The sequence below is a fragment of the Martes martes genome (assembly GCF_963455335.1).
Source record: "Martes martes genome assembly, chromosome: 10".
Classification (NCBI taxonomy): domain Eukaryota; kingdom Metazoa; phylum Chordata; class Mammalia; order Carnivora; family Mustelidae; genus Martes; species Martes martes.
Window position 1 is genome coordinate 76796372 of NC_137898.1, and position 24245 is coordinate 76820616.

Sequence of the window (24245 nt, forward strand, 5' to 3'; positions counted from 1 at the left end):
CTTCCTGGCCCTGTGAGGTCACTGGGTCCCCTACTGGTTCTGCATGCTGGGTAACAGGACAAAGATTGCCCAGAGGATGGTTTTTGTTGTTGTTGTTTCTTTTATACTTTTTTGTTGCACAATATCTCCTTTCCAGACTATTCTTCGTCAGGAAAAGACAGGGCAGCTTCCCGATGCTAGACGGTGGTTTATCTTCTAAGTGATCTATACAAAACCCATCTTTTTCAAAACCGACAGATCTATTCTCTCCCAAGGTTCAACTGCCCAATGACATCAAGCTTCCCCATCCTTCTCTTGAGGGGGAGAACAGTCCAGAGGTTTTAATATTCCCTGAAGGCATAGCAAGACTGCACCTGGTGTTCGAATCAGCCTCGATCCTAATTTTAACTCTTAGATCCACTAGCTGGGCAACGTGAGGCCAGTTGCTTAACCTCTCTGAGTCTCCGCTCCTTCACAGTGCATACATAGCAATAAGTATCCATCTCATAGAGGTGTGAGAGTTAAATGAGGAATCCATATGACTCGTGTTTCCGGCAAACACTCCCTATTAGCTGGGGCTGCTATCATAGTGTGTATAGTATTATTAAAAGGGCAAGTGGTTGCTTTACTCCCATGGCAAACTGATGACCTACAGAAAAATTTGATTACAGTCTTTGTCTATTTCATACTGAGGGAGGAAAAACCGTTATAATTCAGTAAAAGAAACGGATTCTGTTAGACAGCTGGTTTAGAGACTCATCTTGGCCACTCATGGGCCACCAGCCTTGGCAAGCGACTTATCACTCTGAGAGCCTGTTCCTCTCTTTTCCAGCTGGACCCATAATACCTGCCTCCCAGTCTCACTGAGCTGTTGAAAGGGGACACGAGATGGCCTCAATCTGGTTATCCAGATTGAAAGGTATTATTGGTGGGCTGCGGGAGGCTGGGCTGCTTTGAGCATATTTTGATTTGCATTTGGACTTGGAGGCAGGTGTAAGGGACACAAGTCCTGCTCACTTTTGTAACACTAGAACTCTCCATAGGTGTTCAGCATGTTGATGTATTTGGTTGAGAAACCAGCTAGGAATCTTGAACCTCTCTCCTTTGTTTCTCTCCCCTTCCTCCTCCAGGGTTTGATTTTCCCTCCCATATAGTTTCATTTCACTGTTGGCAGCCACTGTGGATTTCACCTATTGTGAAAAGAATCTGCTCACATTTAGAGGCCATCAGCATGGAAAGCTGAAGCAATCACAGCTCGTCTACCCTCCAGGGAGTCGGCGTGGGAACTGTTTTGCGGCAGACATCCACTCTGCCTTGGAAGGGCAGCCCGCAAAGGAGGGCAGAGCGCAGAGAAATGTCTCACTCCTCAACAGACTCCTCTGCAAGGGGAAAATCCAGAGTCTTGAATTCCTGGCTTTGATGCTTACCTGGTCCTGTTCCTGCCAAATTCTCCAGCCCCGTCTAGCCTCTCTGCCCTGAGTTCACTCCTTCTGGATGTCTTCTCAGTTTCTGCAATGTGATACCCTCTCTCTTAAATCAGGGCACCCCCCTCCATCACCGTGGGTGTCCTAGCTGCAACCTCTGTACTGTTGGGATTTTGCTCTCTGGGTTCGCTTTAGTTGGTCTTGTTGCTCTTAAGTGGCGTGGATTCTATTTCGGCTGAAGTTGTATGATCCCTGGGGGCATTTTCACCGTCCCTGGCAACAACGTTCCTTCTTTCCCTTTCCTCCCCTTTTAAATGGACTATTTTTTAGAGCAGTTTTAGGTTCGCAGCAAAATTGAGAGGAAAGTACAAAGAGTTCCCATATGTTGCCTGTATATGCATGACTTCCCCCATTGTCAATATCCGCTTCCTCTCCAGAGTGGTAAGTTTGTTGCAATTGATGAACTTACACTGATTGACACATTATCATCCCCCAAAGCCCGTGGTTTACATTAGGGTTCACTCTTGGTGTTGTATGATTTGAACAAATGTATAATGACACCAGTTCACCATACAGTATCATACAGAGTTGTTTCACTGCCCTAACTATCCTTTGTGTTCTGCCTGTTCATCTATCTCCCCTAATCTCCAGCAACCACTGATCTTTTTACTGTCTCCGTAGTTTTGCCTTTTCCAAAATGTTGCGTGGTTGGAATCATATTGTATGTAGCCTTTTTTGGTTGACTTCTTTCCCTTAGGAATATGTAGTTAAGGTTCTTCTATATCTTTTTGTGGCTTTTTTGGAGCATTTCTTTTTAGGGAGGAATAATATTGCATTGTCTGAACAAGGAAGGTTGCCCCTTCTTTGAAAACAGCCTCTGACATTTTCCCACCATCCTGCTGTCTTTTCTCCTCCTCTTGCCTGCATCTCTCTCACCAACTGGCTGGTCATTCCTCTCCACTCACTGGAACTCGCCCCCTGACTCAGTTTCTCTTTTCTCTCACCGCCACAATACCCATGCCTGGGTTTCTCAGTTCCTTGACCTTCTCATTTCCAGCTAACATTCCCTCGCCTTCCTCTGGTGACCCACTCCCGTCATCCCACTCAGAGCCCTCCCTTCAACAGAAAGAAGCTGCACTCCTCAGAAACCTCAAGACGAGTTTCAAAGTAGTCACTCTCTCAATAGCACAGCCTACTTGTTCAAATTCACCCACCACAAGTCTTTGAATTCAGCCCCTCTGAGCCCTTGATCCCATCTCTGTCTCACGGCCCATCAACCCGCTCTCATTTTCCCAGCATCCCTCATATACTGTAGCTCCTGGGATCCATCTTCCCATCACGAATCGCACTTCCTTCTGTTATTTACTGCTTCCCAGCAAACCCAGAACCTAGCTGAAGATCCTCCCCCTACCTCCTCAGTGCCTGTCCTGAGCAGATCCAAGGAGCTGATTAACAAGCACACCATGAGGCTGACTGTCTTCCCTTAAAGCTACGATCTGAAGCCGCTCAGGGGTACTCCTTCTCCTCACAAACCTGTCTCCGATCCTCGTCAGTGTACCTATTTTCTGAAACGACCTATCGTACCTTCTCCTGTCTTCAGACCTCCCACATTCTTTCCCCCAGTCCAGGCCAATGAGGTAGGCTCAAACTCCTTGAGATTAAAGCAGACGCAAGGCAGCTGCCTCATTTGTTCGTCCCAGTCTAGAAACTCGTTGAATCTATCCCCAGCTTCTGCTTCCCTTCTACCGTAGGGACGAAGCCTCTCCCGGCTCTTCCTTCCCTGGGCTGGAGATGGGCTCACTTCTCAGGAAGGCTGTTCTCCAACTCTCACATCCTTCTCCGGAATCATCACTCCTTTCTACTGCGCTCTTCCTTTGTTTTTGTTTCTTGGGAGCTGGGATAGGACACAAGTGGGAGAGTATGATTTATATGAAATACACATACCATATTTATATAAAACAACATGCAAATAACACCCCAGAAATTTATTTTGCTCTCTGTCCTGGTCCATCCTCACCCCCATGGTCAACCATTGTTCTAATTTTCTATCACCATAGATTAATTTTTTCCCCACTTTTTGACTTCATATAAATGAATTGTATGGTATATACTCTTTTGGGTCTGGCTTCGTTTGTTCAACGAAGTATTTTTTGTTGTGTGGCTCAGCAGTTTTTACTGCCAGGTGGTATTCCCTGTAGGAGTATATCACAATTTGTTTACCTATTCCTGGATATTTGGGCTGTTTCCCAGATTGGGCTACTATCCATAAGGCTGCCCTGGGCATTCCGCACAAGTCTTTTCTGTGGACATATGTTTCATTTGTCTCATTTCTGGTTGTAGGATGGTGTATGTTTAACTCTTTAAGAAACTACCAACCAGCTCTTTCAAGTGGCTGGACCATTTTGCATACTCACGGAAGCAATGTATCCAGATGCTTCGTGGCCTCCTCAAATTTAAAATTGTCCATCATTTTGATTTTAGTGGTTCCAGTGATGTGAAAGGCACTGGCGGCACTTGGCGTAAAATTCACCCTTGGAAGAGGTTAGCTGTTGCTGTTATCAGAGAAAGTGCTCAAACATTTTAAATAAAGGGCATCTAAGTTCCTCCTTTCCAGGAGTCATATTTCACTCTTTGTTCAAAAGCCGTCCAAAACCAAATTATAATAACCCCCAGCATCAACCATGCATCTATTTAAGTATTGTCATATTTAAATAGATGTTCCTATATTAATAGATGTCTTGGCTTTATAAAAAGGACAGGGCAGAGTCATCATCAACGTCTCCCAGGGTAAACAACAAGTGCTCAATAAATAGCAGGGGTTTGCTTTTCTTCTGCTGCTTCTGGGAATGTAACCCTCTACCCCACTTTGCCCTGGGATCTGTCCCCTTACCCTGGGGACTGCTTTTTCTTTGGAGCTAAGCACCCCCCCCACACACACACACCGTGGGGGCCTCAAACCTGGCCCTTGGGACAACAGGTCCGCAGGTCCCCACCACCAGCACCTTCTCCAATCCGCAAATTTGGCTGTCCTTTCCTGGGTACAGCTTCTTTTGGGGGTGGAGGGTAGAAGGGAATCTGGGATCTGAGTGTGGAGTTGCGCTCAGGAATTGAGGCCTGAACAGGGCCAAGCAGTTCTGGGCTCTGGGACTCAGGTGCCCCTGAGCGGGGCCCCCAAGGGAAGGAGAGGGATGGATGCACTCCTTTTGGCAATGCCTACACACCAAGTCCTCCTCCCATTTCTACATTTTCTCCGCCCCGTGCCCACGCTTAATTACTCCCTCTAGGCCCCTCCCTACTGGTCAGAGCACACTTGGGGGTGGCAAGAACTCCCGGTGCCGCCGCGACATCGCGCTCCCTCCAGTGGGTGACAGCGCGTGGCGCGGTGGCTGGCGCCCGGCGCCAGACGGTCCAGGATGCTGGAGAACGGCTCTTTCTCCAACTGCGGCGAGGCGGGCGAGCTGGCCGGGCGCCCGGGATGGAGGGGGAGGCGCGGCCCTCCGGGACTGCTTGTCCTCCCTGGGTGGCGCCCACTTTGTCTGCGGTGCTCATCGTCAGCACCGCGGGGGACGTCGTGGGCAACCTCCGGGTCATCCTCTCGGGGCTCAGGAACCGCAAGCTGCGGAACGCGGGTGAGCGCCACGCCCGCGGCTGGGGCGGACCCTTCCCTGAAGTCGGGTCTCCATCCTCACCCCTTCATCGGTCCCCGGAGCCCCGTTCCCTTTTCTCTAACCTCGTCCCCAAGTTGAGCCCTGTGTTCAAAAGCTGGGGGAGCTGCTGCCTTTCCCCGACGTGCAGTTCTGGCGCCCACCTCTCGCCGCTGCCTGGAGCGCACTGGGCACATCTGTGCCGCGTGAACTGAGCAAAGGTTTTCTTGCGCACTTTTCGGCGGGCCCGCGCTCTGTGGGGACCCACGCGGCTGGAAGCTTCTGTCATGCAGGGCTCTCCAGTTTGTGCGGATCCGGAGGCTGCCTGTATGCGACCCCAAGAATCTCGGGATTTTTAACACCTCTCTCCCTCCCCTGCAGTGGGTGGTGAGACAAGGAAGCCCGGGGGTGGGGTGGGGGGTGCGGAAGTTTTGTGTCAGAAACTTCTCTCCAGGTCATCTGAAGACCTATTTCCAAGCCAGAGAGTGCAGTTGCAGAAATCTGCAGGCTCTGCTTGGGTGAACTACATTACTGTGGGATAACGTGTTCTTTTCTACAGATAGGGAATTCGTGGGATTAAATGAAGGTTAAAACAGCGATTCGGCAAAGTAGTGTTGCAATAGGGAAAGGTATGTGTTCCCTTCTGTTCACTCTCGTTTCAGTTTTTCCTGGAGGGAAAATTTGGAGGGAGCGCGATGTCGCAGCAGTGCGGGGAGTTCTTGCCATCCCCAAGTGTGCCCTGACCAGTAGGGAGGGACCTAGAGGGAGTAATTAAGGGTGGGCAGGGGGGGAGAAAATGTAGGGATGGGAGGATGACTTGGGGTGCAGGCATTCCTTAGGTCTGCAAGAGAACAAAACCAGGGGGAACTCTGAACTCTGACCCCGAGAGGTCATTGGAGCCTGCTGACCATTTCCGCAGGGAAAGCTCACGGCCTGGTTGTCAATTTGTAATTTCCTAATCTGGGCGTTACTCAAATTTGAGTGAATTACAATGAAAAGACAACAGCAGAAAGCCAGGCGTGTCCTTTAACCATGCTTTTCTAAGGAGCCAGACCATCCAGAAAGGCCAGTTGCAGTAAATGGGTATATATATTTTGTGTGGCTCTCTGGCTCCAGTATTTTTATCTACAGAACACACAAAAAATAAAAGTAGGAGCTTCTGTTTATAATATGGGAAACAACACGTTAAGTAGAAATAAGCTTTCTCACTCAGTCATTTCAGTAGTGATGGTTAGAATCGTCTGGAATACCTTTTTCAAGATACTGTCATGTCCTTTGACGAAAAGCTTATATGTTAGGAAAGAGCGAGTCATGCTGGGGGAAGAGTTGTATTTGATATTTTGATTGCACCGTCCCTTTGCAGCGGCCACAAACATGCATCTCCTGCACGGAGGCAGGAAGGGCAGGACTGGGCCCTCCAGGTTCTGAGTCCTAGCCAGCTCTCTCCCTGACTAACCCGGTGGGGCGGGCTATTGGTCCCAGGTCAGTACTTCGAGCTGCCTGAGGTTGGAGGGGTGGCTGAGTAGGGGGATTGCCGCTTCCTTTTACATGAAGCAGACGGGCATCTTCTCCCTGTCCTCGTCCCAAGGAGGGCCGGCCTCTTCCGCTCTCCTAGCGGGGCTCACAGAAACCTTACTGATTTGGGGAGCATGGCTGGGGATGGGTACTGGGTGTTCAGTTGGCGGCCCATTCCCTGTTCTCTCCTTCCTTTGCTCTGTTGAGTAGGCTACAGCCCAGCACCAGAAGCAAATGTAACACCATAGCTAAATGACATGAATTCCTAATATGCTGGTGTCTGCTCCAGCCGCGCAATTTAACCAGCTTTTATTTGAGCACTGGCTTTATTGGTAACAGTCTTGAAAAATCTGCTATTGACTTCCGTTAACCCTTGGCACAGTGAGATTTCAGAAGGTGCTTAAAAACTGACGGCACTTGGAATTTGCCCTCATTCCTCTAGGAATTGAGTCTCTCTACTGAGAGTTTAGGGTGACTTTAAGAAACCCTCATCTCAGACTCTGGACTCCAGGAACCAAACTGAGGGTTACAGAAGGGAGGGAGGATGGGGGGTTGGGGTCACCGGATGATGGGTATTAAGGAGGGCACGTGTGGTGATGAGCGCTGGGTGTTGTACGCAACTAATGAATCGTTCAACACTACATCAGCCACTAATGATGTACTATGCGCTGGCTAATTGAACATAATAATAATAAAAAGAAAAAGAAACCCTCATCTCAGACCTTTCTATAATTAAGTCTGGTTCCTTAATTCACTGCTATTAAGAAGATAGGACCGTGGCGATGAGAACACTTATAGGTCCCGTAACCAAGGCACACAGCCCATATTAAGATCATAGACCTTTCTTAGCAGATATCCATATCCTTCACGTGACTACTACAAGGACAGCTCTTTTTATCATCCATGACAGTGGTGATCCTGAGAGCAGGTTGAGTAGTTAGCTGAATTGTCCTTTTTTCCCAGGACCACACTGCTGGAGCCCCCCTGGCTGCATGTGTTGGGTTGACTTTTTCAGAGATGGCACTAGAGAAAGAGAGGGAAGGATGGAGGGAAGGTGGGAGACAGATTCAGAACACTGACCCAACTTAGAAGGTAAGACTATGTATGCATTTCACACTTGAGTGCATGCTTCCTGGGGACCTGTCCTAGTTAGGGCTCTTCTGATGCCATCTGAGGACATTTCCTGTGCCTGACATGGCCATGCTTGCCTTGGTCTAGACTTTGCCAATAATAATCTCTGTGTTTTCAGTTTTCATCTCTTCCTTTCTCTGCTTTTCTGGAACCTTCCCCCATCAAGTTCTTTCTCCCTCTTCTGTGTTTTCAGTGTTTGTCTCTTTCCCTTTAGCCCATACATGCACCCACACATGCAGGCATGTACAGACAAGGGTCTTCGGTGTTAGGAAAAAAAAAAATCTTCCCTTGATTTTATGTTCTTTTTTTTTTTAAAGATTTTATTTATTTATTTGACAAGAGATCACAAGCAGACAGAGAGGCAGGCAGAGAGAGAGGGGGAAGCAGGTTCCCTGCTGAGCAGAGGGTCTGATGCGGGGCTTGATCTCAGGACCCTGAGATCATGATCTGAACTGAAGGCAGAGTCTTAACCCACTGAGCCACCTAGGTGCCTCTATGTCTTTTTTTTTTTTTTTTAGATTTTATTTATTTATTTATTTATTTGAGAGAGAGAGCACTAGCTAGGGAGCACAGGGCAGCAGGGTGGAGAAGGAGTTGGTGGTGGAGGAGAGCGAGGGGGAGAGGGAAAAGCAGGCTCCCCGCTGAGCAGGGAGCCTGATGTGGGACTCTATCCCAGGACCCTGAGATCACAACTGGAGCGAGCAGAAAGGTAGCCGCTTAACTGACTGAGCCATTCAGGTGCCCTGATTTTATGCCTGTTTCTGAATTCATCATTCCTCTCTCCTTCCCTTCACAGCCAGACATCAATTTCCACGCACTGGCTACCTCCTAGCTTCCCATTTCCTCTTCAGGGTCTGGAGACTGGCCTCTGAGATGCCCCCCTGTGCAGTGTGTGACTCTCAAGCCTACTCCCTCCTTGAAAACTTCCATTCCTTCAGCTTAACTCATGCTAGTTTTTTGGATCTCCTTCTTTTCCTCTCCCAGACACCTAATCTCTGTGTCGTTCCTGGTTCCTTCATTCCCCAAGCGCCCATGATTTTTGTCTTCTAATATTTCTCAATATTCCCCTTTCCTGCCCTCCCTCCTCTCACTGCCTCATTTTACACGTTCATCATCTTTAAAAAAAAAATTATTTGACACAGAGAGAAAGAGAGAGCACAAATAGAGGAGCAGCAGAGGGAGAGGGAGAAGCAGACTCCCCGCTGAGCAGGGAGCCTGATGTGGGACTCGATGGGATCATGATCTGAGCCAAAGGCAGACACTTAACCAACTGAGCCTACCAGTCACACCCCATGCTCACCATCTCTGGAACAAATTATGTCCATAGTGTCCAGACAGATTTCCAGGCTCCCTCCTCCGATGGCTGACCCTGCTGGCAGAAGCATGCCATCCCATCGGTGGCTGCCCTGTCTGTAGAGCATCAGACTCTGCCCACACAGCCCTTCTCCCTCTAACCCGTCTAACAAGACAGCCTCGCCTCCCTCCTCTCATCCTGCTTGTGAGCCACTGCTGCTCCCATGCCGCCAGACTCCTATGCACTGCCTCATCTTGGGGAGCTCCCTGCCTCTTTTCTGCCAGCGAACTTCTCCTTCAGACCCCTCTTCAGCTCCCCTCTGTGGTGGTTGATGTTGCTTATTAATACCAAGCAGGGTGTGGGGCTGGTCTCCCTCCTCTGGCTGCCACATGCCCTCCCCAGACAGAACCCACGTCGCCGTGCTGTTGTCCATGTCCCGCTCTCCCCAGGGCACTGCGAATCTGTTGAGAGCTGAGACTTGTATTCCCTTTCTGTCCAGAGAGCTGAGTACACAGTAAGACATAAACGCCTGTCTGTTGAAACGAACTGAAAATGGACAAGACATCAGGAGAGCAGTGAGACAGAAGGAATAAATTTTGTGTCACAAGGTGGGGCGGACTCAGTTACAGCACTCAGCCCTGCTCCTGCCACCAGTAGAGGTTTTGTGGAACTGAATGGCTTCCAGCACGTAAAGCCCATAGTCCACCTCACTCTTGTCCTTAGAGGCTGACTGGCACCATCTGCTCAGAGGTGTGCCTGCTCCCGCTGCTCCTGTGTGGCTAGCGGTCTCCAACGCCGCCTGGCCTCCCCCAGATTGTGCCTCCCTGCCTCTTTTTTTTTTTTTTTAAGATTTTTATTTATTTATTTGACAGACAGAGATCACAAGTTGGCAGAGAGGCAGGCAGAGAGAGAGAGAGGAGGAAGCAGACTCCCTGCTGAGCAGAGAGCCCGATGCGGGGCTCCATCCGAGGACCCTGGGATCATGACCTGAGCTGAAGGCAGAGGCTTTAACCCACTGAGCCACCCAGGTGCCCCTCCCTGCCTCTTTAGGGAGTTTGCCCCCTGCTGATCTGTCCTGAGATTGGCCCCCATCGGGCTGCCCATAGAATGTGAGCCTCCAGCCATTACCTTCACCATCCAGACAGTTGGCCGCCCAGAAGAGAGCTGAGAGAAACATGTCCTTACTGGAAGGTCCAGGTAATCTCCATTAACAGGGGGGAAAGCCCAAAGGGTATCGGATATTCCTGGCCTATGGGCACAGTGCCTGATTTCCCGGGCTGTCTGGGAGGAGTTGTGAATGAGTGGACACGAATCCATATCTAGGACAGTTGGGTGATAGGTAAAGAGAAGGGATATGACATTGACATTGGAATTGCCCAGGAAAACGTGGAGGATTTGGTTGTTGAACATACAGGTCCTCCTCTAGAGTCTGCCCTGTCCTCCGGGTACCCACTGATGCTCAGTCCGTGCCATCTTTTAACCAGAAATAGGGACTGCACTGGAGGCTTCCTGATTGGCATTTTCAGCCTGACAGGTGTTTTGCATCCCCAGTCAGGGGGGAGCTGAGCCCACCTTTTACCCCCACTTGCTGACTGAGGGTGTAGATGATGAATGAGTAGATAGACTAGTTCCAGATAAAGGCTGTTGGAAGGCTTGGAGGAAATACTTAATAGATCCACAGTCCCTGCGCTCCAGGCGTTGTAGGGTAAGGTGGAACCCACTTCAGACCGGTTTTATGCTGCTTCCGACCACTCATGGAGACGCCGCTTGGTGACGGGTGTCTTTTGACCCGCCCAGCCTGCAGAGGTTTGGAGTGCCTATTATCAGCTGAACACCAAACTGGGCTTAAACTTGGACTCCCTCCCTGATGTGACTTGAGCTCTCCAACTTCGGGTTTCTGCTCTGAATACTTTCTTATCTCTTCACCAAGCAAAGACGAACACATTTTAAATCCCATAATTATGTCTTTAGCTAAACAATCAGGAAAGCTCATAATCCTCTTTAATTCCTCCCGTGTAGCTCTCAGTAGCCCAGGGGTATGAAAACTTTCGTGTTTGACTGCTTTATTCCCCACCCCCACCCCCGAAATTGTGGGTCTGTATTTAGCACGATACATCACAAAACTCTGGACATACCAATGCCTGGATTAGGTCTTACGATTTAAAATACTTCTTGTTGAAAGAGTCGAATTTAGGGAGTTGAGAATTGGGAGTCCCCGGTGCTTAGGGAGTTCCCGCCCGTCACTGTCCTCCCCACACTATGACTTCTCCTGTCTTATCTCTCAGGGACTGTAGTCCAATGTTTGGAGTCTCTTTCTTGTTCTTTCGACACCACTAATAATATAAAAGCAGCAGTAATAAAAAATAGCTGCTATTACTGTGTGCTCATTACATGCCAGATAAAATCCCTCCCATTTAGAAGAAAGAGAAAAGAAAAAAACCCTGTACAACCCCCCATCAAAGGGATATCCTTTTGCAAGTATCACTCCATTTCGTTCTTCTCTTAAAGCCAAAGCCGATTGGGAGAACAACCCACAGTACTAAAGTTTATCCTCCAACATTGGACAGAACCATGCCCTTGCGAATATCACTTCTGACTTCCTAACTGCCGGGTTAAATGGGCTTGCTTTCCTGTTCTTTCTCACTTTGGTTGCCCTTGACATTTCTTTTTCCTGATTTCCTCCTGTTTCTCTTCTTTCTCACTCTTTCACCGTTATGGCCCTGGGCAAGTCACATAACCTGAGTGCCAGTTTCTAGAAATGGAAATCACGCAATCAACCTTAAAGGATTCTTTTGAGATACAATTGAGTCAATTTATGTAAAGGCACATTATAAACTTGAAGGTGCTATACCAATTGTGGTTTTGTTGTGAGTGTTAAGTGTAATTGAAGTAATAAAATGCTATCGAAAGAGTTTCCAAATGATCTCTGGTGATGCTTATGGAAGGATGTTTTGTAATAGGCATCTCAGTTAAAAAAAAAAAATAGATGCTTATGCTCTTAAATATGTTCTCTTCTTTTAAGTGGTTGAAACACCCCCATCCTGCTTTTGTTTACACGATGAACTTACTTAGCAGGCCTCTGTTTTTAATTAAAGCACAGTTACATTTCAACTTGCCCCTTATATGATTCATCCACACTCTCTAAGATTTTCAAAAATAATGTGATTTTAGTGGAAAACAATCTCTGCCCTCAAGGAACTTGGGAATGAAATTAGGAGCTTACTTTAATATAAAAGTGCCTTGTTTAACTATTTGTAAGGAAATCAGGTTTTTAACAAATAATATGCCTAGTGATTTCCAATGCTTATCTCCAAAAAGTAACTGATGAAAATATTTCGCATTCATTTCGAGACTACTAGTGTTTCCTATGTCCTTCATTTCCCATACAAATCCCTTTTGAGGAAAACAGCCATTCTAGGAAGGAAGCAGGACAGTGGCAAAGGTCTTTGTGATTTTCTTCAGCTCCTTTTTGCCTGGCCAGCATCCCCAGGCCATCTTAGCTCTTCCTCACTGCTCCCTTATCCTGGGCTCCCTCTTGGCTCCCAGCACACTGAAGTGCTGTCTGGCTGCTATTTCTCTGTTTCTCAGCCCAACAGCCCTGTTGGCATCTCCCCAGGGGGGCCATGTCTTTGACCCATCCCTGTGCCCTGCAAGACAGATGGGGTAGGCGCTCAGTAAGTGTATTGTATGCTTGACTAGGTAAAGGATGGAAAAAAGCCTCAAGGCACAGGAAATTTAGCCCTGTTAGAAATGATAGCTTCTCTGTTGAATTCCCTATTTTAACCTTTGCACATCTTATTTTTATTTTTTATTTTCTTCTCTAAGACCACCAGCTTTGTAAGTGGAGGGAGCATGCCTCTCTCACTCGCCATGCTTCCCTCGGCCTTAGCAAAGGCAAAGCTCTTCCCTAGTAGATACTCAGAAATATCTGTTGAGGAAATGACTCCATGACTATCTATTTCTACACTGGCTTTTAGCTCAGTGACCAAGGACAATTTAAATTTAACAAGCTCTTTGGGCCTGTTGGGTGGTCACAGGGAGGAGGGGCAAGGGATAGAGGTGGCTTGACCTTCTGGAACTCTCCTATCTGATGAAGACTTGATCACTCAAGGCTTGCTGGCTTTTTTTCCCCCAAGTTACCAGATCCTTCTTAAGAAATAGATTTCTTGGGGCAGCTGGGTGACTCAGTCGGTTAAGCATCTTTGGCTCAGGTCATGATCTCAGGGTCCTGGGATGGAGTCCTGCACTGGGCTCTCAGCTCAGCAAGGAGCCTGCTTCCCCCTCTCTCTCTGCCTGCCTCTCTGTCTACTTGTGATCTCTCTCTCTGTCAAATAAATAAATTTTAAAATCTTAAAAAAAAAAAAAAAGAAATAGATTTCCTGGAAAAAAGGGAAGAGGAAGCAAGGAGGGAGTGGATTGTGGAGGGATGTGCTTTTCGTATGATTGTTAAAAGGGAATTCCATATTAGTGAACAAAGCCCTGCTGTCGAAGTCTGTCTCCACTCACACACCCTGTCTGGTGGAGGCAGATGGAAAGAAGACACGCCAGGATGTGTGATATGAATATTCATTAGACGCCTGCGCAGAGCGGGATGAGCGGTGCTGTGTGTGTCCTGATGGATTTCTCACCTGTCTGGAGAAGAGACGGATAGACGACTAGGTCTCCCTTGACTACCATCCAGACAGGACCTGGCTTCTTACAGACGGGAGACAAAACAAGAATTTTATTTGCCTAATTTGGAATGATGTCAAGATATCTGGGAGACAGTACGACGTCTGGGCGGGTGAACCTACGGCAGGAACTGGTTGATTTCAGCCTTTTAGGAACAGCCCGAGTAATAGGGGAGAGTAATTGAATCACTCTCTCTGTGGAGTTGAATGTGTTCTTCCCACTATTTACAAGCTGTTCGCCAGCCTCCGGGGCATTATTAGGGGATGAGCCACATTAACACGGGGGAGCTTGACTGGCTTTCGGGGGGAAACAGCTGGCTGAGCTGGCAGCAGCTCCCAGCAGCCCTTGACTCTCCGCACGTGCTTGCAAGTGCCAAAAGCTTGTTTGCGGCTCTACTGGGAGCCCAGAGGGCCCTGCAGGGACCAATATTCCTGTGTCAGAGAGAAGCGATGTTCTTCCCAGAAGCAACCCAGTGTGTGTAAAGAAAAGGAAGGAGGGCCTCCAAAGAACAGGAGGGAACCGGTAAAGGAACAGTCATGGAGAAAGAAGTTTCAGGAAGTTGCCCAACTTCAAAGCTGCAAAGCAGATTCCCTGGGTCATCCCACCTTCCAGCACCACCTCCCAATGCCAAAAAGACACTTAGGATTCTGGGAAGAGACAAGGACAACGGATGCAGCCGAGACTAAGAACTCGGAGAGGGGAAATGCCTGCCGTCTTGAGACCAGGTGAGGTCTGCCTAGGAGAGTCAGAGGCTGACATCCACCAATGGAGAACGCAAACAAAACTGGGAATTAAATGGAAAAGGAGGGGACCCCCTCCGCCCCTGTAGCAGGTCCTCAGATGTGCATTTCTTGTCAGGCTGTACCAGGCAGAAAGAATGTGAGGGGGTTTCACCCCACTGAGTAAGTAGATCCCTAACAGAGTGGAAGGAGAAGGAATCCAGCAACTCAAGCGGAGGCCGGTCCGCTATACATCCCATCTCTCTGTGAATGTCTGGAGAGACAGGAGAGCTCACCACCTTGTAAGCATTTTAATCATCCAAACGAAGGCTGCCTGGGGGTCTTCCATGTTCCCATACCCACATGGAGTGCATCCTGTGGAATTTTCTTTGAGGTGTGCTGAATGAATGTGGGTGGGAACAGGGGAAGCCCGGAAGCAGCCCTTTCTCTGCCTTGTGGGTTTATAACTGTAATAGTGGAGTTTTCCTCACCTGAAGGTCTGACTCGGGGCGGGGGGAACCCCAGCCAGGTGGTTCTGAGCCTCCCTTTCCCCCTACCCTTTTGAAGCCAGACTGCAGACTGCCTCTCTGATTGCTGCATCTTTTGGACCCTTTCCATCTGCTTTTGCATCCCCGAGAAGGTTACATCAGCCTCTGCAGCACACAGAGCACACGCGTGGTCATGGTGGAGTGAGCACCCTTAGCTCCTCGGGAATTCCCTCTCGCAATCATTCCATCCGCTCTCTGTGTCTACCCACTGTAGGGCCGGCAGCTCGCACTTCACCACATGGCAAGAGGCCAGAGGACTTGGAAGACGACACTAGTACCTACCGCATGCCGGGAAAGGATATCAGCTCCTGGGCATGCAGTAGGTGCTCAAACCGTACACTTGGTGAATGGAACGAGTCACATCAAGGATGGAGCTTCTCGTGCTCTGAGCTCTGTTTTGGCCACCCTTTTGGACCCTTGGTGCCTTCTTCAGGAGTCAGTGTTTGTTTTGGACTCCAAATGCTTGAGAAATAGAAGTATTGGATTTCTAAGTTTGGCTTTAGCCCCAGCTCTTCCCAGGGATCCTGACCCAGAACATGCCTGAAGCATATCAACCAATGGATGTTGTGGTTTCCAGAGGCTCTCTCTATGGCTCCTGAGGCTCTCTCGGGCTAGAGAACTCTGCATTCAGAGGAGGAAGGCAGTTCAGAGAGCTGGAGAAGGTGCGGGCAATGCAGGGAGGCCACTGGAGGCCACGAGACCCCACAGGATGGGACTCTTCGCCAACATGGCCACCTGGCTGTGAGTGTAGGCCCCAGACGAGGCAGGCAGGCGAACGCCAGAACACATGGTTCCTACTCCCAGACCTTTCTTCGATCCCACCTGCAAGATGCAATTCACATTTAGAAAACTGAGGTAAAGACACTTAGAAAGTAGCCTGTTGACCAGTGCGGGAGAAGGTACAAAAGGAGACTACCAGAGACACTTGTGGGAAGGTGGGAGTATGGGCGGGGACCGGCGCTAGTGAAGCCACTTTCTGGATGTTCAGATGCTTCTCCCTTAGAACCCTTGCCGGAGCGTCAATGATGCAAAGCTCCTGAGGATCTGTGCTTATGGTGGAAACAGTCATCATTCATGAGCACCCATGGTACCCCCCGGACTTTGCCCCATTATTTGATCCTTACAACTATAGTATAAAGTAGGAATCATTATTCCCATTCTACAAATGAGAAAAATGAGGCTTGAGGCATTAGGACACTTGGGTAAGTGGAACAAGCCACACAATGTGTAGAAGAAACACAGTCTGAGCCTGAGTCCCACGTCCCTAAGAGCTGCTAGGTCCCCAACCCCAATACTAACAGTGACACAGTTAATTTTAAGCGACTGGATAAGAGTAGAATATTCTCCAGGCTAGGAGCTGTGGGGTCTCTTGCTGACTCTTGCTCCCTCTTTCCTGCTCCAGGCAATTTGTTCTTGGTGAGTCTGGCATCGGCTGACTTGGTGGCGGCCTTGTACCCGTACCCGCTAATCCTCACGGCCATCTTCCAAGATGGCTGGGCCCTGGGGGAGGCGCACTGCAAGGCCAGTGCCTTTGTGATGGGCCTGAGTGCCATTGGCTCCATCTTCAACATCACTGCCATTGCCATTAACTGCTACTGCCACATCCGCCACAGCGTGGCCTACCACCAGATCTGCCGGCCCTGGCACATGTCCCTCTATGTCTGCCTCATCTGGCTCCTCACTGTGGGGGCCTTGGTGCCCAACTTTTTCGCAGGGTCCCTGGCATACGACCCGCGCATCTACTCCTGCACCTTCATTCAGACGGCCAGCGCCCGGTACACAATGGCAGTGGTGATCGTTCACTTCCTCCTCCCCATCGCTGTCGTGTCCTTCTGTTACCTGCGCATCTGGGTGCTGGTGCTCCAGGCCCACAGGAGGGCCAAGCCGGAGACCAAGCCATGCCTGAAGCCTGGCAACGTCTGGAGCTTTCTGACCATGTTCGTGGTGTTTGTGGTCTTCGCCATCTGCTGGGCCCCGCTGAACGGCATCAGCCTCGCTGTGGCCATCGACCCGGAAGCAATAGCTCCCCAGGTCCCAGAGGGGCTCTTCGTGGCTAGCTATTTCCTGGCTTATTTCAACAGCTGCCTTAATGCCATCGTCTATGGGCTCCTGAACCAGAACTTCCGCAGGGAATACAGGAGGATTGTCTCGACCCTCTGGAACCCTTGGCGCTGTGTTCAGGATGCTTCCAAGGGCAGCCAAGCTCCATCTTTGGGGAATGCCCATCACCCAGTCCGGTTAGACACTCTCTAGCCTGGATCACCGGCTGGGCACCAGACTCGTGAAACGGCAGGAGGAGATCTGCCCCAGGGGGGAGATCGGGCAGCTCTCTGGGCTACGCCGTCCTGTTGACGTGACAGCATACAGCTTGTGGAACATCATCGTGTGGACAAGAAGCCTGTAGGCACCACGGGTTCAGGCTGGCCAGAGGAGGCCGATAGCTACATGGGGGCGTGTCCCAGCACCGGCTCCGGCAGATGCTCTGTCAGTGCGCTGGGCACTTGGCGCCTTCGTCAGCCAAGGAAGGGACAGAACGAGGACAGGTTTGGGGTCAAAGAAGCCAATGACTTCCTATGAGCTGCTCTCTCCTCCTACTTGGGCCTCCTTGCTGCTTTTTCTCTCTTCCCCAAAGGGCAATGGAATGGATATCTTCCTGTTGGCAAGAATGAATGCACGAGCTCTGTAGTGCTGGGAGCTCTAGGTAGCTCTGAGGGGGTTGCAGGGGGCTGGCATGGCACAGAGGGCACGCGTTATGCACTCTCCCCCAGGGAATCTCCCTATGCACGCACACACAAGCACACACACCCTGCCACCACAGCCACATATACACATACCTCCAACACATGCACACACACACGCACACACACACACAGTCCTCGGGCGTCTGGAGCACGAAGTCGGCCTGGCTTCTCCACCATGTTGAAGTTGTGTGACTTGAGGCAGGCCCGTGACCTCTGTCTTCCCAGGCTGACTCACCTTGCCATGGAGATCTCGCCAGGGGGTGCCTCCCAGGGCCGTGGTGAGGATTCGCTGGGATAATACAGCTGAAGAGCTAAGGACAGTGTCGGACCCGGGGCTAGCCCTCAGTAATCACGAACTGTATCATTCTTCTCACTACACAAAATGAGAGATAATCTTGAAGCAGAGAAGGGGTGACGCACAAAGACAGGAAGTGGGGGGAAGCGAGTGAGGAAGGTGGTGTATGGAGGTGGGGGAAGGGCACGTGTACCTATTTTGCAGACGCCTCAGGTCTTCATTCAGCACCAACAGATTGAGCTTCCTTCTTCAGCTCCACGAACTTGACTGACTAGTCCATAACCAGGTCCAGCAGGAGAAACAAAAGGCATGTTGCCTGCCCTCTTGGAGATCACAGTCTGTTACTGAATGGTGTCAGCTGACACTCTCCTGATGTTTGCTTTGTACCAGACACTGTGGTCAATGCTTGATACATATTATCTCATGTAATCCTTATAAAACTCTTTGAAAAGGGATCTTTATCTACATTTGTAGTAAGGAACTAAAACTCAGAGAAGTTAAATGATTTTCCGAGTTCACAGAGCCCAAGTCTATCTGACGGCAGCACCCCATTTCTGCCCCACAGCCCCCACCTTAGAATGTGTGGCAGGAACAAAATGGAGGAGGGTAAGGACCCCAAGTACATAGGGTGCCAGGAGGGGTTCCAAGAAGAGAGAAAAGTTACCTCAGCCAGCTAGCTGCTTTACAGAACCAAGAGCCTGGAACATTGACCTCTTAGCGTTCTGAATGCTCTCCCTCCCCTTGTCATTTGAGTTCTTAGATGGAGTTATGTGCCCAGTCATCTGGTCACCCGGGAGCTTGTTAAACATGCAAGCACTCTTGGCTCCACTGAGAACGTTTTGAGTGTGGAGATCGGAGAAGGGCCTGGGAATCTGATTCTGACCCTGGAAGTCCTTTACCAAACTGTTAGGAATTCAGGGGTTTCAGCCCTTGTTGCCTGCCTGTTGGGATCCCGTTTCTGGGTGTCTAGAGTCCGATCCAGGAAGGCCTCTGAGAGGGAAACACAGGAGACCTAAGGCTTCTCCCTGAACTTTGGCCATTTCTCTTGAGTCTGAGCAGAACCTGAGCTCATCAGGTCAGGCATGTGTTTGCTTTCTGGTCTCTCTGCCTTCTCTCTCCAGACACCAGCTATAGGGATTTGCCTTTCATTCTTTTTTTTTTTTTTTTAATATTTTATTTATTTATTTGAGAGAGAGAGAGAGAGAGAAATCACAAGTAGGCAGAGAGGCAGGCAGAGAGAGAGGGGGGGAAGCAGGCTCCCCACTGATCAGAGAGCCCAATGCAGGGCTCAATCCCAGGACCCTGAGATCATGACCTGAGCCGAAGGCAGAGGCTTAACCCACTGAGCCACCGAGGCGCCCCGCCTTTCATTCTTGACTCAGAGGCAATGGGGTGTCACCCATTGCTTCCCTTATTTCTATCTGTTAACTCTAAGCTGGGTGCATGGTAAAGGCTCAGTAAATACAGATTGAAGAAACAAAAGCTGTCTTCAGTGTGCTGGACCCACAGATGTTACCTGATTTGCCAATGCTGATAATTTACTAACTGGGATCTTATCTTGTTTCCAGAGATTTTGGTGATAATCCAGGAAGCAACAGAATGAAAGGGCAGAAACTCTAGATGTTGGACATGGAGAGAGAGAACTCTAGACATTGGGCCATGTATATGCTCATATGGAGTGGCCTCACACTGCAGGCCTTGATTTTAAATTAAGACAATTTTGCTGCAGTATTGCAGGAACTCTATCCATCCTCTACTTCCTTGTTCTAGATCTACTAAAAAACTTGAATTTGTAATGAAAAATCTTCCCACAAAGATAACTACTCCCACAAAGATACCTACTCCTACAAAGATAACTTCGCACAAAGATAACTTCCAAACAAAGATAACCACATAATTTAACTTGTGAGTCTTATCAAACATTTAAGGAAGAAATAATATTGATTTTACACACACTCAGAAAATAGAGGAAGAAAAAAACACTTCTCAATGTATTTTTTAATATCAGCATAACCTTTCCTTATAGCACTGCAATGTCATCTAAACAAAAGAAAAAATCACACACACACACAAATCATGTCTCTTACAAAGATGCAAAAATCCAAAATGATATATTAGCAAATTGATTCCAAAAATACACCAAAAGGATTCTGCATCATGACCAAGGTGGGAGAGGCTGGTTCCCTGGGACTATAAGGTTAAATTTATATTTGAAAATTTGATCAGTGTTATTTATTTATTTATTTATTTATTGAGCATGAACTGGTGGGGGTAGGAGGTGTGCACAGAGAGAAGCGAATCCCAAGCAGGCTCTGTGCTAAGCATGGGGCTCGATCTCATGACCCTGAGATCATGAGAGCCGAAATCAGGACTCAGATGCTTAACCAACTGAACCACAGAGGCACCCCTGTAATTTATAATTTTAACAGAATAAAAGAGAAAAATTATTTCAATATGTGTAAAAAAATATCATTTTACATCATTCAACATTCATTCATGATAAAAAAAAATTGGGGGGAAACTAGGAATAGGAGTAAATTTCCTCAGTCTGATATAAAGATATAAAGAATATATCTGAAAAACCTACAAATGATAGCATATTTAATGGTGAAATCAGGAAACTTTTTTTCTCTGAGATGAGAAAAAGATGTTTGCTCCCACCATTTCTTTCAATATTTTACTGGAAGTTATAGCATTATAGTAAGTTAAGAAAAAGAAACAAAGAACACATATTGAAAAAAAGAATGAAAAGTAAAACTCTCTTTATTCTCATATTATGTAAACCAGTATGTAGAAAATCCTATAAAATCTTAAAAAACAACAACAACAACAAAAGCTACTGGAATTAGGAAGTGAATTTAGTAAAATCACAGGATGCAGGATAAATTTTTAAAAATCTATCCTTTCTCTGTAACACTAGTAATAATAAATTTAAAATAAAATTTAACAATACCAATACCACAAAAATAACCAAATATAGAATTAATCAACCACAAGATATACAAAGCCTCTATACTGAACATTACAAAAGACTGCAGAGAGAAATAAAAGAAGACCAAAACCAGTGAAGACAAATACCATGTCATGAATTAGAAAAATATTTTATTAAAACACATATTTTCCTAAATTCATCTATGGATTCCATGAAATCCCAATCAAAATCCCAACAATATTTTTTGAAGATACTGGCAATCTGTTTATAAAACTTATATATAAATGCAGATGAGATGGAAACCAAAATAATCTTGAAAATGAACCAAGTGGGAGAACTAACAAGTTCTATTTCAAGATGTATTATAAAGCTACATTAATAGAGGCAGTGTGGTTTTGGCATAAGTAAGGATAAGCAAATAATCAGTAGAACAGACTAGAATCAAGAAATAAACCCATACATATGTGGTCAATTGACTTTGAACCAAGCCACCAAATCAGTTCGATAGGAAAATAGACAAGTTTGGGGCACCTGGGTGGCTCACTCAGTTAAGTGTCCAACTCTTGTTCGGTTTGTGTCATGATCTCAGGGTTGTGAGATTGAGCCCCATGTCAGGCCCTGCACTCAGTGGGAGGTCTGCTTCAGATTCTCTCCCTGTCCCTCTGCCTCTCTGCTGCTCTCTCTCTCTCTCTCAAATAAATAAACAATTATAAAAAAAAATTCAGGAAAGTAGACTAATTTTAACAAATGGTGCTGGAAAAACTGAATATCAAAAGGAGGGGAAACTCTTCAATCCCTCCCTTACTCCATACTCAAAAATAATTCAAAATAGATTATAGCCTTAAATATAAAAGACATAATGATAAATATTCTAGAATACTACAAAGGAGAATGTCTTCATGCCCTTGTAGTAAGCAAAGACTTCTTAGCTGAGATATGAAAGAACTAACCATAGTCTTCATCGAAGTACCTCAGTACCTGAAATTAAAATTTTCTGTTCATCAAAAGATACTGTTAAAAAAATAGATTGGGGAAAATATTCATAATACATATATCTAACAGGAGAGTTGTATCCAGAACACATAAAGAACACATACAATTCAACAACAAAATAATGAACAACTCAAAAAACAGACAAAAGAAAATAATCTTGACTTAAACTACATTACTTATATAAAAATTGAGTCAAAATTGATCACAGATTTCAGTGTATAATGTAAAACTATTTTTAGGAAAAATAAAACAAAATATTTGAGATGTAGGGCTAAGTTAAGAGTTCTTAGATCTGACAACAAAAGCACAATTCATAAAAGAAAAAAATGGATTATTTGGACCTCATTGAAGTGAAAACATTTTGCTCTGTAACAGACCTTGTTAAGAGCATAAAAAGACAAGCTATAGACTGGGAGAAAATAACATATCTGACAAAGAACTAGTATCTAGGACATATATAAAGAATTTTAAAAACTCAACAGCAAAAGCCTAAAAATTTCAGTTAAAACATAGGGAGGGAACAAACAAAACAGAAATTTCACTGAGGAGGATATACAGATGGCAAATAAGCACATGAAAAAATTGTTCAACATTATTAGCCATTGAGAAATGAAATAAAGCCACAATTATATGTCACCATATACCTATCAGAATAGTTAAAATAAAAAACAGCGCCAAATGTCAGTAACTGTGCAGAGAAAGTGGATCCCATATGCATTGCTAGTGAGAATGTAAAATGGTACCTCCACTCTGGGAAGTAGTTTACAGTTCCTTATAAACTAGCCATGCAATGACCCCCTGACCCAGCAAAAAAAACCTGTACATGAATGATCATCCATTCAGTTTTGTAAATAATAGTGAAAACTGTAAACAACCTTGATGTCTTTCAGTGGGTAAATGGTTAAACACACTGTGGTACATCCACGCCATGGAATGCCACTTACCAAAAAAAAGAATGAACGATCAAGACAAACAACAATTAGAATGAATCTCCGGGGAATTATGCTGAGTGAAAAAAAATCACCCCGAAGATTATATACTGTGTGATTCCATTTCTGTAACTTTTTTTTTTTTTAAGATTTTATTTATTTATTTATTTGACAGATCACAAGTAGGCGGAGAGGCAGGCAGAGAGAGAGGGGGAAGCAGGCTCCCCGCCGAGCAGAGAGCCTGATGCGGGGCTCGATCCCAGGACCCTGGGATCATGACCTGAGCCGAAGGCAGAGGCTTAGCCCAGTGAGCTACCCAGGTGCCCCTCTGTAACATTTTTTTTTTTAAGATTTTATTTATTTATTTGACAGAGATCACATGTAGGCAGAGAGGCAGGCAGAGAGAGAGAGGGGGAAGCAGGCTCCCTGTTGAGCAGAGAGCCCGATGCGGGCCTCGATGCCAGGACCCTGGGACCGTGACCTGAGCTGAAGGCAGAGGCTTCAACCCACTGAGCCACCCAGGTGCCCCTGTAACATTTTTTAAATGACAAATTTTATAAGTGGAGACAACTTTGTGGTTGCAGAGTTTAGGGATGGGTGGATAGGGTTATGAGAGATCCTCATGATGATGGAACTGTTGTGGGTCTTGACTGTGACGGTGGATTCAGGGACCCACGCTTGTCATAAGATCATGCACAGCTAGTACATACGCACAAGTGAATACACGGACAGGGAGGTAAATCTGAATGTGATGCGAGGACTGTAGCAATGTCGGTATCTGGCTATGATGTTGTACTATAGTTTTACAAGATGTTACCAAGGGGTACACTAGGTAAAAGATACACACAATGTCTGTATTCTTTCTTACAACTGCATGTGAATCTACAATTGTCTCAAAATAAAAGCTTACCTAAAAAACGAGCAAAAAATTCAGTCACTTTGCAAAAGAAGATAGATGAATGGCCTATAAAAACAAGAAAAAATGTTCAGTATCATTAATCATCATGGAAATGTAAATTTGAACCATAATTACATCAAATTTTATACCTTTTAGGGTGGCTAAAATAAAAAAGTCTGAAAAGTATCTAACGTTGACAAGGAAGTAGAGCTCCTGAAACTCTCATACGTTACGGGATGGAGTGTAAAATTAAATTTTAGAGAACCATTTGATAGTTCCTTGTAATCCTACATTATTACACATAGTTTTTATTTCTTATTATAATTGATCTTATGACTCAACTATTCTCTCCCTAGGTATTCATGCAAAATAAATGAAAACATATGTCTGTACAAAGACTTGCACGCAAATATTTATAGCAGCTTTATTTACAATTACCAAAATCTTAACAACCCAAATGTTCATTAATGGAAGAATGAATGAGAAAGTGACAACTTTTGTATTTTTCTAAGTGGTCCCCTAAGAAGGTACA

The 24245-nt window shown here is 46.7% G+C and overlaps 1 protein-coding gene across 1 annotated transcript; it reads left to right on the forward strand.

The window, feature by feature from the left end:
* Positions 1-4816: 4816 nt before the first annotated feature.
* MTNR1B (melatonin receptor 1B) lies at positions 4817-17502 on the forward strand (the record flags this gene model as incomplete). The annotated part of the gene is given in 4 exon segments (XM_080816365.1): positions 4817-4879; positions 4885-5032; positions 16328-17162; positions 17286-17502. Coding segments are annotated over 4 exon segments (1263 nt in total).
* Positions 17503-24245: the final 6743 nt, after the last annotated feature.